The sequence below is a fragment of the Rhinoderma darwinii genome, chromosome 9 (genome assembly GCF_050947455.1).
Source record: "Rhinoderma darwinii isolate aRhiDar2 chromosome 9, aRhiDar2.hap1, whole genome shotgun sequence".
Classification (NCBI taxonomy): Eukaryota; Metazoa; Chordata; class Amphibia; order Anura; family Rhinodermatidae; genus Rhinoderma; species Rhinoderma darwinii.
The window spans coordinates 32034562-32051154 of NC_134695.1; the positions used below are offsets into that span (position 1 = coordinate 32034562).

Consider the following 16593-nt stretch of genomic DNA (forward strand, 5'->3'; position numbering starts at 1 on the left):
CACCAAAAGAATGTCATGAGCTGCGGGCCCCCCTTTCAATTAGGTTTGGCCGGGCCTCTCACATCAGTACCCCTAATACCCCCCCTGATGGCGGCCCTGGGTAGCATGGGGGTCGTCATGGGGGCCGTCAAACACCGCCGCCCGTGCGACCGATCACGCGCACCCGCAAACTCCCGCGCATGCGCACCGGCGACCGCCTGGAACCGCGCACCGAATTTTGAGGCAGATTTTGACCTGCCCACACTATCTTGCCGCGTTTTTTACCCGCGGCGATTGAGGACAGCAGACAGAAAACGCAGCGAAAAATGCATTTTCTGCCTCCCATTGATTTTGATGGGAGGTCAGAGGCGGAACCGCGGCAAGAAAGGACGTGCTGCTTTTTCTTTTTTCCGCGACTGGCTCCCATTGATTTCAGATTAAATCAATGGGAGGCGGTTTTGGAAGTTTTTTGGTGCTGATTCTGACGCAGTGTCCGAGTCAATATCAAGGGCCAAAAACTCTGTGAACTGGGCCTTATTGTTAGGGCTTATTCAGACGAACGTGTAATACATCCGTGCAACGCGCGTGATTTTCACACGCCTCGCACGGACCTATGTTACTCTATGGGGCCATGCAGACTGTCAGTGATTTTCACGCGCCTCGCACGGACCTATGTTACTCTATGGGGTCGTGCAGACTGTCAGTGATTTTCACGCAGCGTGTGTCCATGTGTCCGCTGCGTAAAACTCACGACATGTCCGATATTTGTGCATTGTTCGCGCATCACGCACCCATTGAAGTCAATGGGTGGGTGAAAATCACGCCCAGCACTTCCGCAGCCGTATAAACTATGAATGAAAACAGAAAAGCACCACGTGCTACAAACATACAAACAGAGTGTCATAATGATGGTGGCTGCGCGAAAACCACGCAGCCGCGCATCATACGCTGCTGACACACAGAGCTGTTATGGACCTTTTGCATGCGCAAAACGCCACGTTTTTTGCGCGTGCAAAAAGCACATGCTCGTGTGAATCCGGCCTTAGGGTAGGAACACACTCGGCATGAACGCTGCGGATTTTATGCAACACATTTTATTGTGGATAATCCGCAGCGTATTACAGTCGCAGCAGAGGGGGTGAGATATGAACAAATCTCATCCACACGCTGCAAAAATAATGGACCTGCCGTGTGGCTTTTGGCTTTTTAAGCCGCAGCATGTCAATGTATTCTGTGGGATCGCTGCTCCTCTGTTGCGGAAATGCTGCGGTTCTGCCGCAAAAATCACAAATGAGAAAAAAAAAGGTACTTTTTTAAATTGATAAAGTTTAGACTTACCCCGGCCGTAGTCCTGGTGACGCGATTCTCTATTCTTAGCGCAGCCCCGCCTCCTGTCATGACGTTTCATCCTATGTGACTGCTGCAGCGGTCATATGGTCTACAGCGTCATCCCAGGAGGCGGGGCTACGTTCAGAAGAGAGAGATGCGTCACCACGCACAAATATAGCACATGTCGTGAGTTTTACGCAGCGGACACACGCTGCGTGAAAATCACTGACAGTCCGCACGGCCCCATAGAGTAACATAGGTCCGTGCGAGGCGCGTGAAAATCACGCGCGTTGCACGGATGTATTACACGTTCGTCTGAATAAGCCCTAACAATAAGGCCCAGTTCACAGAGTTTTTGGGCCTTGATATTGACTCGGACGCTGCGTCAGAATCAGCATCAAAAAACTTCCAAAACCGCCTCCCATTGATTTAATCTGAAATCAATGGGAGCCAGTTGCGGAAAAAAGAAAAAGCAGCACGTCCTTTCTTGCCGCGGTTCCGCCTCTAACCTGCCATCGAAATCAATGGGAGGCAGAAAATGCCTTTTTCGCTGCGTTTTTTGTCTGCTGTCCTCAATCGCCGCGAGCAAAAAACGCAGCAAAAAAACGCGGCAAGATAGTGTGGGCAGGTCAAAATCTGCCTCAAAATTCTTTAAGGAATTTTGAGGCAGATTTTTTTCTGCCTGCAAAATACTGTGTGAACAGGGCCATACATAAACAGCACTTTGAGATAATTTACTCACCGTGTCAGAAGAGCTGCTCCCACTCAAGTCCTCTTCCGGCGATGTCTTCCAGGCGAGGTCTTCGGTCCAGACGTCCAGTCCTTCACCTCCAGCCAGGCTCCAGGTAAGTTTTGTCCATGTGTGTCCGCGGCTGCGCGCGGCCGATCTCCAGTGCGGGCGTTCGTGGGTGCGCGCTCGCGAGTGCGCATGCGCGGGAGTTTCCTTGTGCGCGCGATCGGGTGCGCGCGCGCGGGCGGACTGTTTGACCGCCCCCCATGACGAGGGGAGGGGGCCCGCAGCAGCAGCAGCAGCTCACGACATTCTTTTGGTGAAAAAAACGGGCCCCATTACAGGGGCCCGTTTTTTCCTACCAAAAGAATGTTGCGGCAGTTGCCGGGCCCCCCTTTCAGTTAGGTTTGGCCGGGCCCCTCACACCACTACCCCTAATACCCCCCTGATGGCGGCCCTGCGTGGAGATAATGGATGGGTCTGGGGAGGAAATTGCAATTTCGACTTAGCAAGCAGTCACGTGACTGAGGATGGGATACACCACTACAAACACCGGACCTAATGTAAATATACTACAAAACGAATTATTTGGCATTGTTTAGTTAAAAGAAATAGGATTGTTTGGTTCCAGAAAACCCCTTTAAGGTATACCTGCTGAAAAGCTTGGTTAAGATGGCCTTGTTGAAGCAGTTGCATGATGTGTGTCTGTTGTGACTGATAGTCGAGATGGGTAGAAGGAATAGGAGTCCCTGCAGCAGATCTCATGGCATGCATAATGCTTGACGTAACTGCTGCCTGTTGTTCCTTCATAGCTTGATTCACTTCTTCTTTGATAATCCTTTGTACCTGTGATAGGATAGTGTCTTGCATACTGCAAACAGAAGTAACATTTAGTTAATATGAAAATTAATCTCATTCACCAGCAAAACATTTTACACTATTGAAAGTTTTTCTTTAACATGCAACTCATTTAGAGGTTTTAATACTCGTGTAATTTATATTTCAGCTTTGCCATCCTTACCCTGGGTCTCATTGTGTAAAAGGTAAAAGTATCACATCCTAAAAGAAATAGTGAGCCGTAGATCTTCCAGCCATTAGGGAGCTGCAGGGGATTTAGGCAGCAATAATTATAAAGACGTATGGCTCACATAGAAAGGAGAAAGCCCTGTGCTGACACTCAAGGGGGGGGGGGGGGGGGGGGTGGAGAGAGAGCCAACACTGAAGTGATATGATCATGGCACAGGGATGAAGAGAGCAGGAGGAGAAGGAACCCTTGCAGGCTAGACATGGGGCTAGGTCATCTAGCCTAGGCAGCCAGCCGCTTCATCACGCCACTGACCGCCAAAGAGGGGGAGGAGCTACTTGCCACCTGAGGCAGTGACAACGCATCACAGATAAGAGGAGAAGCTACACTCCCGGAACTGCACGACAGGCCTTTTAAATTTGGACAAACAAAACAAATTCCATTAATATATTTTTACTTTTGCCACTTATACATGCAACTAGAGATTGAACGTGTTATGCTCCCAATTTTTTTAAATCTAAACTTGGATTTGTCCCATCTAAACCGCGCATTGGTATTTTTGTATGTCTTTTTTTTTTTTGTTCAAGCAAGTCTTAAAGGGTTATTCCCATCTCAGATATGTATAACATATCCACGGAATATGGCATAAATGTGGGGTGGGATCGCACATATCTGGAGAACAGGGAACCCCACTGGCCGCGCCGCATCATTTATGACGCTGCTCTCTCCGTTCACTTCTATCGGAATTACGGAAACAGCTGATCAAACGGCCCTGATCCAGATGGTGGACTTGCACTTATCAGACACTTAAAGCGTAGCTAAACGTTTGACAAACTTCTGACATGTCATAGTGACATGTCAGAAGTTTGGATTGGTAGGGTTCCGAGCACAGAGACCCCCACCAATCGCTAGAACGAAGCAGCTGTAGCACTCGTGTGAGCGCTCAGCTGCTTCGTTTCTGTTCGGCTTTTCCCGGAAAGCCGATGTATCGGAGTACCCGCTCATAGACTTTCTATTTAGTTCGTAGACGATACATTTATTTCCGGGAAAAGTCGAACAGACAGCGGCTGAGCGCTCATACGAGCATTTAAGCTGCTTCGTTCTAGCAATTGGTGGGGGTCTCAGTGCTCAGACCCCCACCAATCCAAACTTCTGACATGTCACTATGACAGGTCAGAAGTTTGCCAAATGTTTAGCTACACTTTATAGGGGTATTCTCAACTGAGACATTTATGAACTATCCACAATATATGCCATAATTGTCTGATAGATGCAGGTCCGAATTGGAGACATCCAGTCGAAGGCTCGGTGGCAAGATAGCTCGGAAGACAGAAAAAGCAGAGTTTGCCGTTTCCGTAACTCCATTAAAAATTAATGAGAGTTATGGACACAGCATTGCGCAGCCAGCTACGGTGTTTCCACAACTTGGGATTTACAGAATCATCATAGTAAGTTTGTGCTATCATGTTTCTTAACTCCTAATCACTTCTGTGGGGTTACCGATACAGCATAGCTTATTGAGCTTGGCTGTTTCCATAATCCCAGCCACCCTATTACCCCCCCTTGCCATTACACACCCCGTTGACAGTTCAGGGGGTTATTTAAATATGGGACGCCAAATATAACGGCACCGATACCTAAATGACGGAGGAGGGTAGCATTTTTTTTTTAAAGTGCCCCAGGGTTTGTGCAGCCATGCCCATTACATGCTGTACTCCGCTGCACATGTATGGGCAGGTGAAAGGTTCTCTTTAAGGAATTCCTATTAAATTGAAATTCATACTTCAGTCTTAACTATTTCCTCAGTACTTTATGTCAAGAAAGGCGTTTCCTTCTCCACCACCTTGTCCAAGCATTGTGGACATAGGGAGTTAACGTGTGGCGCAGCAAGTTTCTTTTCAAACATACGGCATGCTTTGTTTTTCTTCTTGAGAGTAGCTTTTCTGGGAGGGTTCCTTACAATAGACACAGAAGCAGGGATAGAAAATATTGAAAATTGGGGTATAACCCCCTCTTAACTCCCTCCTAAAAAAAAAATGCCAATTTGCTGTCATAGCTGGGTTCCTGATAGTTGTTGCGCTGACTTCCATCTTCTTTATTCTGTAGGAGTATGAAAACTCTGGGAAACAAATAGCGAACTACTTGCAATAGAGCCTCTACTTTAGGGCGGACTCTCCAAAGCGCACATTAACTTTTGGAGTCATCCCTCTTCCGGAAAACCTTGTTGTCTAACCCATAGTGTGACCGGCACGCAGCGTGCAGCAACACACATGCAGCAATCACACCTGACCGAGCAGGTCCCTACCTCACTTCCGGCCTGCACCAGAACGTTGTGCCACTTCTGGTGTGTAACCAATGCGAGTACACTGCCACACTTAGGGCTGATTCAGACGTGCATGGTGTTTTTGCGCACGCAAAACACGCAGCGTTTTGCCTGCGCAAAAGCCACTTGCCTGCTCCGTGAGGCAGCATCATATGATGTGTGGCTGCGTGCTTTTCGCGCAGCCGCCATCATTATGACACGCCATTCGGATGTTTGTAAACAGAAAAGCACGTGGTGCTTTTCTGTTTACATTCATCCTTTTGACAGCTGGTGCGCGAAACAGGCAGTTCGCACGGAAGTGCTTCCGTGCGACCTGCGTGGTTTTCACGCACCCATTGACTTCAATGGGTGCGTGATGCGTGAAATACGCGGAGATATTGACCATGTCGCGCTTTTTGCGCAGCGGACAAACGGTGCGCAAAAAGCACGGACTGTCTGTACTGCCCCATAGACTTGTAATGGTCTGTGCGTGGCGCGTGAAACCCACGCGGCCCGCATGGACGCAATACACGTTCGTGTGAATCCACCCTTACAGTGAGCATCCGTTCGGAACATCACCACACCCATGGCCCTTGTACAGCCGGATGAAGCATGCATTGTCAGATCATATAAGCAGGACATCCGAACAGGTGCCCCGTTTCAATGAGGAAGACTAGGAGTGACACAAGAACAGAAAAAAACTAAAACAAGGAAGATTGAGGCCCTGGGACTTCCTCCACAGCAGGAAGCACCAAGCATACTGCAATTTTGGAGGAAACCGCATTTAGGTAACACAATACTCTTTCCGCAGGATAATCCAGGAAGGATACTCAGGGATCGTCTATCTCGGGGTTGAAAAAGAGGAACAGCGCTAGACATTAAAGAGCAGTTCCTAGAGAAATCTTAGGCCTTCAGATAACCTACTGGAACCCCATTATATATTTTGGGGTAACAGAGGTCCTGCAGCCCACTATGTAAATCCCAAAGGAATCCAGAAACCCCAACATGTCCAAATGGACAGGAAACAGAAAGTGAGGTGGTTGGGGGCATTCCTCCTTCTAAAGCACTCCCAGTTTCCTGTCCTGAAGTCAGTGTCTCATGGTACTGTCTTGAGCGTGAGGGGAAAAATGGGCAAGAATGAGGATTGGAGTGACTTAAGAGGAACAAATTGTGATAGCTGGATGTCTGGGTTAGCGAATTTAAAAAATGGCAAGTCTTGAGAGGTGTTCTCGATATGTAGTGGTTAGTACTGATCAGAAAAGGTCCAAGAAAGAACAACCGGTTAACCGGTGACAGGGTCATGGGCACCCAAGGCTCATTAATGTGCTTGGGGAGCAAAGGCAAGCCCATCTGGTCAGATCTCCCAGAAAAGCTACTGTAGCATAAATTGCTGAAATAGTTAATGCCATCTATGATGGAAAGTTGTTAGAACACAAAGTGTACCACAGCTTGCTGTTTTTGAGGCTGCGTAGTCGCTAACCAGTCCAAGTGCCCATGCTGATCCCTGTCAACCACCGAAAGCGCCTACGAAGGGCACATCAGAATGAGAACTGAACCATGGAGAAATGGAAGGTGGCCTGGTCGGATTTATCCCGGTATCTTTTACAACATATGGACAGTCAGGTGCGTGTGTCAATTACCTATGGAGGAGATGGCTCCAGGATGCACTATGGGAAGAAGGCAAGCTGGCGGAGGCAGTGTGATGCTCTCACCAATCTTCTGTTGGGAAACCTTGGGTCCTAGCACTCATGTGGTTGTTATTTTGACACATACCTAAACATTGTTGAAGACCAAGAATACGTGGCAATGGTATTCCCTAATGGTAGTGGCCTCTTTCTGCAGGATAATGGGTTCTGCCACAATGCAAAAAAATTGTTCAAGAATGGTTTGAGGATCATGACAAAAAAAGTTCACAGTTAATATCTTGGTGCTCGGCACTACAAAAAACTTTCAGAGGTTTTGTGGAGTGAATGCCTCGATGGGTCAGAGAGGTTTTGACTGCCCGAGTACTACACAATACCTACACAATAGCAAACCTCTTCCCGCTATGCCACTTTTGAAATTTCTAACAAAGCCTAATTTTTCAAATCTGACATGTTTGACTTTATGTGGTAATAACTTCGAAATGCTTTTACCTAGCCAGGCGATTCTGAGATTGTTTTTCTCTTGACACATTGGACTTTGTTACTGGCAAAATTTGGTCGATACATTCAATATTTTAATTGTGAAAAACACCCAAAAAATTGCAAAAATTTGCATTTTTCTAAATTGAAATGTATACCACACAAAATAGCAGCTAATTAACATCCCTCATATGTCTACTTCAGATTGGCATAGTTTTTTGAACATCGTTGTATTTTTCTTGGACGTTACAAGGCTTAGAACTTTAGCAATTTCTCACATTTTCAAGAAAATTTCAAAAGGCTATTTTTGAGCGCCTTATATATTAGAAACCCCCAATAAGTCACCCCATTTTAAAAACTGCACCCTCAAAGTATTCAAAACAGCATTTAGAAAGTTTAACCCTTTAGGCGTTTCACAAGAGTAGTAGCAAAGTAGAGGTGAAATTTTTTTGCAGAAATTCATAGTTAAACCATTTTTTTTTGTAACACAAAGTTTTACCTGGGAAAAGCAATTCAATATTTAGTGCCCAGATTTTGCTGTTTTAGGAAATATCTCACGTGGCCCTAGTGTGCTAATGGACTGAAGCACCGGCCTCAGAAGCAAAAGGAGCACCTAGAGAATTTTGGGGCCTCATTTTTATTTGGATATATTTTAGGCACCAGGTTTGGTGCAAAGACAGTGGAAATCCCCCAAAAGTGACCCCATTTGGGAAACTACACCCCTCAAGGAATTTATCTAGGGGTATAGTGAACATTTTGACTCCGCAGGTATTTTGCAGAAATTATTGGAACTAGGCCATGAAAATCTGCATTTTTTTCAAAGAAGATGTAGGTTTAGCAAATTTTTTTTTATTTCCACAAGGACTAAAGGAGAAAAAGCACCACAACATTTGTAAAGCAATTTCTCCCGAGTAAAAAAATACCCCACATGTGGTCATACACGGCTGTTTGAGTACACGGAAGGGCTCAGAAGGGAAAGAGCGCCATTTGTCTGTTGGTGCTCAAATTTAGCAGGAATGGTTTGGGGAGGCCATGTCACATTTGCAAAGCTCCTGAGGGGACAAAACAGTAAAACCCCCCACAAGTGACTATTTTGGAAACGACACCCCTTGAAGAAATTATCTAGGGGTATAGTGAGCATTTTGACCCCACAGGTGTTTTGCCGAAATAATCGGAAGTAGGCTTTGAAAATGAAAATCTACATTTTTTCAAAGAAAATGTAGGTTTAGCTAATTTTTTTCCATTTCCACAAGAACTAAAGGAGAAAAAGCACCACACCACTTGTAAAGCAATTTCTCCCGAGTAAAATAATATCCCATATGTTTTCATAAACGGCTGTTTGGACACATGGTAGGGCTCAGAAGGGAAGCACCACCATTTGGATTTTGGAAGAGTTTCTGGGCCCCTATAGTACTAGTACAGTGGAAACACCCCAAAAGTGACTCCTTTTGGGAAACTACATCTAGGGGTATAGTGAATTTTTATCCCGAAGGCTTTTTGCTGAATTAGAATTAAGCCGTGAAAATGAAAAATATAATTTTTTCCAATAAGATGTAGTTTTAGATCAACATTTCTCATTTTCACAAGGAATAAATTAGAAAAAGCCCCCACACATTTGTAAAGCAAACAGAGTATGGTAACACCCCATATGTGGTTATAAACTAGGGTTTACAGATATGGGATGGTTCAGAAGAAAAGGAGTGGTATTTTGCTGGAATGGTCTGAGGACGTCATGTTGCATTTCCAAAACCCGGATGTACAAAAAAAAAAAAAAAAAAGTGACCCCATTTTAGAAACTACACCCCTAAAGGCTTTTTATTAAAGGCTGTAGTCAGAATTTAGACCCCACAGGTGTTTTTCAGAAATTAATTTGCAGTTGATGATGCAAAGTGAAAATTGCAATTTTTCCACTGATCGGCCTATTCACTGCAAAATATGTTGTGCCCAGCTTGTGACACTGCAGAATTTTACCCCATAAATTGTTAAGCTGGTTCTCCCGGGTACGGTAATGCCTTACTTGTGAACGTAAACAGCTGTTTGGGCACACTGTAGGGCTAAGAAGGGAAGGGGCGCCATTTGGAGCATGGATTTTTCTTGGTAGTAGTTTTGTTTGAAATACCAGCAATACTCCAGTTTATAATGTGGGGCATATGTAATCTGTGCGGAGTACATCAGGGTATAAAAATGGGGTAAATAATACAATTATCAAAATATGTGTGGTATGCTGTGAAGCAATCCGTTGTGCACAGGCCAGTGTTGAACTAATAAACGGTTTTCCATCTTATTCCCCTTTTGTAACTCTGCACCTTTTGGGAACTTTTTCTCCTTTGTAGTTTGGGAAATTTTACTGGGAAAGTGTTGCGCGGGTAGATTATGGGCGGCCTCGCTTCCAGCAGATGTCCTATTTCCCTTCCTAGTTCCTAAATACTAGGACCCTGAAACCGAAGGAATGTTCCTCTCCAGCCTGCACATCAGGATGCTTTTTCATCACCGCATTACTAGTGGCATAACTTTTTTATTTTTCGGTTGATGGAGCGGTGTGCGGGCTCATTTTTTGCGAGACAAGCTGTAGATTTTCTTGTTATAATTTTGGGACACAACTTTTTGATCAGTTTTTATTTCATTTTTCGGAATAGGAAATTACCAAAAACAAGCAATTCTGGAGTAGTTTAATGTTTTCTTTTTCGATATTAACTGTTCGCAACAAATTACATGTTAAATTTATTCTGCGGGTCGATACGATTACGGCAATACCAAATTTATATAGTTTTTGCAGCTTTTGCACAATAAAAGGAATTATTTATTTATTTATTTTTAATAATTTGTTTTCTGTGATGCCATATTTTAATACCCATAACTTTTTTTATTTTTGCGTGGACAAAGCTGCGTCCGGGATTATTTTTTGCAGGCTGAGTTGTCGTTTTTATTGGTACTATTTTGGAGTAAATGTCACTATTTGATCACTTTTCATACAATTTTTTGGGAGATGATGTTTATTTTTGTTTTTTTACGGCATTCACCATGCGGGATAAATTACATAATAGCTTTATAGCTTGGGTCGTTACAGACGCGGCAATACCAATTATGTATATTTTTTTTTTACGTTTTTTCCAATAATAAAAGACATGGGGAAAAAAGTCAGTTTGCCTCTTTTTTTTTTTTTTATTTACTTGAAACTTGTGTTTTTATTTTTTTACAACATTTTTATTAACTTTTTTTTACTTGTCCCACTGGGGTACTTGAAGGCCTGATTCCCCGATCGCTACTCTAATACACTGCACTACATACGTAGTGCAGTGTTTTAGAGCTAACAGTTATTCAATGACAGCAAGCCTATGAGGACCCGCTGGAGGCAGGTCCTCATCGGCTTCCGTACAAGGCAGACACGGAGGCCATTATTTTCCATAGCAACCCATCGATTGCTTAAAGAGGCTCTGTCACCAGATTATAAGTGCCCTATCGCCTACATAATCTGATCGGCGCTGTAATGTAGATAACAGCAGTGGTTTTTATTTTGAAAAACTATCATTTTTGAGCAAGTTCTGAGCAATTTTAGATTTCGTTTCTCAATAGACAACTGGGTGTGTTTTTACTTTTGACCAAGTGGGTGTTGTAAAGAAGTGTATGAGGCTGACCAATCAGTGACCAATCAGCCTCATGCACTTCTCATTGTTCCAGCCCAGCTTCTTTCACTGCACAATCACACTGTGCTGTGGATCAATACTCGCGAGATTACGATGTAGATGACAGGTTACAACGAGATTACGCTTCCTCTGCTGTAACTACCACAGAAATAGTAACGAAGTGCAGAGATTGTGAATAGACATCTCGTGGAATGTCTATTCACTGTCTAAACACTTCAGTATTGTTAATGTGTTTGTATAAGACAGCACATAGCGATCTAAAAAGATCCCTATGCACTGACTAAACGAATGGAGAGAAGTGTATGATGCGGATTGGTCAGCGTCATACACTCCTCTGTACAATGCCCACTTGGTCTAAAGTAAAAACACGCCCACTTGGGCATTAAGCTACTCATTAGCATAAATCTAAAAACGCTAATAAAGTGGTGAAAACAGATTGGTTTTTTAAATAAAAAGCACTGCTGTGATCTACATTACAGCGCCCATCTCCTTATGTAGGAGATAGGGCACTTATAATGAGGTGACAGATGCTCTGTCACCACATTATAAGTGCCCTATCTCCTACATCATTTTATCGGCGCTGGAATGTAGTTAACAGCAGTTTTTTTATTTTGAGAAACGATCTTTTTCAGCAAGTTATGACCTTTATTACATTTATGCAAATTAGTTTCTGAATGCCCAAGTGGGCGTTTTTTAACTTTTAACCAAGTTGGCGTATTACAAAGAAGTGTATGACGCTGACCAATCAGCATCATACGCTTCTCTCCATTACACGGAAGCTTGTTTCACTGAATAACGTGATCTCGTGTGACGTCACTTCCGCCCACAGGTCCTTCGTCTCTAGGGAGTTCTATATGCTTACCTGCACTGTGTGATGCTGCCTCCTCCGCTGCTGCTGCAGATCCGACGGCTAACTTCTCATACGCCTGGAGACGATCTATGTTCAGTCTTCAGACGTAGGGATGAAGGACCTGTGGGTGGAAGTGACGTCACAGCATGGTCTCGTGAGATCACGCTGTTCAGTGAAACAAGCTTGGGTGTAATGAAGAGAAGGGTATGATGCTGATTGGTCAGCGTCATACACTTCTTTGTAATACGCCCACTTGGTTAAAAGTTAAAAAACGCCCACTTGGGCATTAAGAAACTAATTTGCATAAATGTAATAAAGGTCATAACTTGCTGAAAGAAGATACTTTCTCAAAATAAAAAACACTGCTGTTAACTACATTCCAGCGCCGATAAAACGATGTAGGAGATAGGGCATATTTAATCTGGTGACAGAGCCTCTTTAAAGAGGCTCTGTCACCAGATTTTGCAACCCCTATCTGCTATTGCAGCAGATAGGCGCTGCAATGTAGATTACAGTAACGTTTTTATTTTTAAAAAACGAGCATTTTTGGCCAAGTTATGACCATTTTTGTAGTTATGCAAATGAGGCTTGCAAAAGTCCAAGTGGGTGTGTTTAAAAGTAAAAGTCCAAGAGGGCGTGTATTATGTGCGTACATCGGGGCGTTTTTAATACTTTTACTAGCTGGGCGCTCTGAAGAGAAGTAACATCCTCTTCTCTTCAGAACGCCCAGCTTCTGACAGTGCAGATCTGTGACGTCACTCACAGGTCCTGCATCGTGACGGGCACATCGGCACCAGAGGCTACAGTTGATTCTGCAGCAGCATCAGCGTTTGCAGGTAAGATCGACTTATTTGCCTCATTTGCATAACTACAAAAATGGTCATAACTTGGCCAAAAATGCTCGTTTTTTAAAAATAAAAACGTTACTGTAATCTACATTGCAGCGCCTATCTGCTGCAATAGCAGATAGGGGTTGCAAAATCTGGTGACAGCCTCTTTAAGTACTTTAGGAGACTTAAAATGTATTTAAAAAGAATTAGTAATATTTTGGTTTTCCTGCACGAAGCCAAGTTTGCAGAGGCTCAAAAAGGTGTTCGAATGATAAACACCCCCCTGAAAACTAGACCCCTTAAGGTATTCACTGACAGGCGTCATGAGTATTTTGACCCCGCAGTTTCTTTTTTAAAGGAACTAATGCAAAGCCGGCTAAAAAAAAAAATTACTTTTTTTCACAAATGTGTCATTTTAAAGACGGTTTTACAAAAAAAAAAAAATTAAAATATGAATAAGGAAATGCACCCCAAAATGTATTACACGGTTTCTCATGAGTTCAAAAATATCCCCATTGTGGCCCTAATGTGCTGCCTGGACACACAGCAGGGCCCAAAAATACGGAAGCACCCTGTGACTTTTAGGACACAAATTTTTCTGGACAATGTTTCAGGCCCCACTGAACATTTGGAGAGGCATTGACCTATCAGAACAATAGAAAAACCACATAAATTACCCCTTTAGAAAACTAGATACCTTAAAGGTACTCATCTTGGGGGTGTACGGAGTATTATAATAGAACGCACAGGTTTTTCAGGAATTAATGCAAAACAGGTGAAAAAACATTTACTTCATTTTTTTTTATGTGTTATTTTATAAACAGGCTTTTTTCAGGATGATTTTTTTCTTAGATAATATTAGTAAACATTTTCTTCAAGTTTTTATACATTTTCACCCAAAAATTTATTTTATCTAAATTGGCTGTATTAGAACTATGCTAAAATCATCTTTGGGGCCATGCAGATGAAAAGTGACGCTATGCTCTCAGAGGCGGCATTTGCCCAAAAATGCGTTTGACTGCCCATATGACTGTCTTGCTAACAAAGCCGTTGTCCCACATTTGTGTCATTCTGTTGCCGTTGTAAACCGCATTCTGGTCTGGTATATACGGTAATAAGTTATAATGGAAAAAATAAACTGTACTCGAATTAAGAGCAATATATCCCAAAAACATGGAGGAAAATATCAAATCAACTATGTGGCATACTCGAGTTTGTTCACAAGATGAAAAACACGTGTAGGCCTAGAATGCCAAGGTTTTTTTTTCATAGTGACTGGTCATACAACGTCTCCTTAGCCCCATCAATCCCTACATAAGCGACAAACATGCCAAGCGAAGCGGCACACCATAGAAGGCCCCTGCCCGACAACGTAGGAACCGCTATGTGCACAAAACAACTATTCACCTACTGAATATATAAGTGTCCAAAATCATCTATAGGAACAGTAAAGGATCACTAGTCCCCAAAATAATGGTAGTATTGCAAGAAGCATTGTCGGGTGTAAGGTTGGGTTCCCACAATGCAGATTTGCTGCAGCTTTTGCATGCGTTTTTTTATTACCCAAAACCGGAATTGGATCCAGGAGAGCAGACCTATAAGGCTTTTCTTTATATATTTCTTCTGTTTAGGTTCAGTTTCTGGTTTTGTCCGAAAAACCGCATGCAAAATCTGCAGCAAATCTGCACTGTGGGAACCTAGCCTTAAAGGTCCAGCAAAAACCAGAATGTAATAAATCCCATAGTGTATTAATAAGGAACAACTCCTTTATTAGTGATCCTCCAAATATAAAAAAGTACATGCTTGTATCACCATACAGTGATATGAATAAAAATAACAGTTGTATGGCAGGACATCGTCATAAGAACAGTCAAAAGATACCAAATGATCAAAAATGTGAAAAGGGGTAAAATTTCTTTCACAGTCTGAAAAAAATACCCTCTATTACCACTCCTAAAAGTATTCCTCTCCACTTTGAAAGCCCATAAAAATATAAATGGAATTCCTTAAAAGAAAATCCCCCCTTTTAGCATTCCCTAAACAAAATGAATAATCATAAACGGTGTGGTACTTTTCAAAACAGTGGTAGTTGCAGAGGCATTGTTGAGATGGACAAATGGTGAGTGCAGTAATAGCGAGTATCCCTCCTTCTACCATGTTTACTACAACCCAGGTCCTTTTTGGGAGATATCTATGGGTTCAGGTGGATGGAGTAGGGTGAACAAAGTGTCGCTCTGCAAATCTTCGCACATCCTCAGGCTCATAGGATTGTGCAGGGGCGGTGGAGTCCAATAAGAAAGGCTCAATAACCTCCTCCTGGAACTGGAGAAAGATGATCAATCCTCAGGATTTTTTTTCTATAAGTACAAACCCATCATAGGTAGCAATCTGAATTAGGTAGATTGCTACCTTTTTGTTCCAGGCCCTGGTTTTGCACCTCACCAGATACGGTTGAAGCAACTGGTTAGAGAGATCTACACCTTCCATAAATTTTTTAGAATCTGTCACCTAGATAGGTTTACACTTTTCCGCGGTGGTCCTCCTCCGTGGTGTCCGCATGCAGAGTGGACAGTATGTAGCCATCTTTCTTGTCATTCCACTTCACTGCAAGTAACTAATAACTTGCCAGTAACAATGACGGCCCCCTTTCAACACATCTGGACACCAACTTTTTGGATAATCCCAGTTTTTTTTACAGACTGTCCCTGTATATGCAGCATGGAGGGATTTAAAAAGAAGGACACTGCTATAAAAGTTATTCGCGTGGACGTGGTACCCTTGTTGCACTATTATATCCCATACAAGTATGCCAATTGTCTATGGGCAGGCTGGGAAATTAATTTAGTGGTCTATGCCTTCATAAATTAAAAAAATGCAGGTGTACCCCGTTCTCTTGAACACCGATGGTTGTCATGGCAGCCCACCCAGGGGCCTAATGCAGTCCCCCAGGTGTGCTCTCCCTCTGTTAAGCCCTGCTTCTGGCAGGGCTTAGCAGAAGCCTGTCAAAATGACAGTCTACTGCAATACATTTGTCTACCGATCGCTGGTTCAAGTCCGCTAGGGGCACTAATAAAGTGTAAAAAAAAGTTTATTAAAGTTTTTAATAGTTTTTAAATCACATACTTTTTGGAACCATCGGAGTGTGGTGGGATTTCTTTCGTTTAGGTTTTATAATCCACGGATCTGGATTACCTGCTTGCACACATTACCGTGTTTGAATCTGTCGCAGAGTGCTGCTTATCTCTATATATATATATATATATATATATATATATATATATATATATATATATATGCACACACACACACACACACACACACACTCCCTTTTTCCAATTTTCCCTCTAAAGTAATAGCCCGAACTATTAGAATATCACATTTAACTTACACGGTGAATGACGTAAAAAAAAATATAATTGAAAACACCAAAAACACAAGTTGTACCAAATGTATCAAGTTGTAACAACTGGTGATAAAAACTACAACTCGTCCCGCAAGAAATAAGCCCTCACACCGACGGAAAAATAAAAAAAAGTTATGGCTCTTGGAAGGCGGGGAGTGAAAAACAAAAAGCAAAAAAATAGTAACACCTTCAGGACTAAGTTATCTCCCTAATCGTATTGACACAGAAAAAAAGTTAACGTCGATTTTATCGCACAGTTAACGCCGTAAAAACAAAACCCACCACCTCACAAAGAATTTTCTGCAGTACATTACAGGGGACAATAAATGGTGCCATGAAGAACGACAACTGGTCTCACAAAAAAAACAAGCCCTCATAC

General features: G+C 43.0%; 1 protein-coding gene across 1 annotated transcript in view; it reads right to left on the minus strand.

The window, feature by feature from the left end:
* The window catches only part of EDC4 (enhancer of mRNA decapping 4), a 203121-nt gene that overhangs the window by 12186 nt on the left and 174342 nt on the right, over window positions 1–16593 (minus strand). Inside the window, exon 26 of the mRNA XM_075837480.1 lies at window positions 2690–2909. Within this exon, the coding sequence (XP_075693595.1) occupies window positions 2690–2909 (220 nt within the window). The remainder of the gene's footprint in view (window positions 1–2689; window positions 2910–16593) is intronic.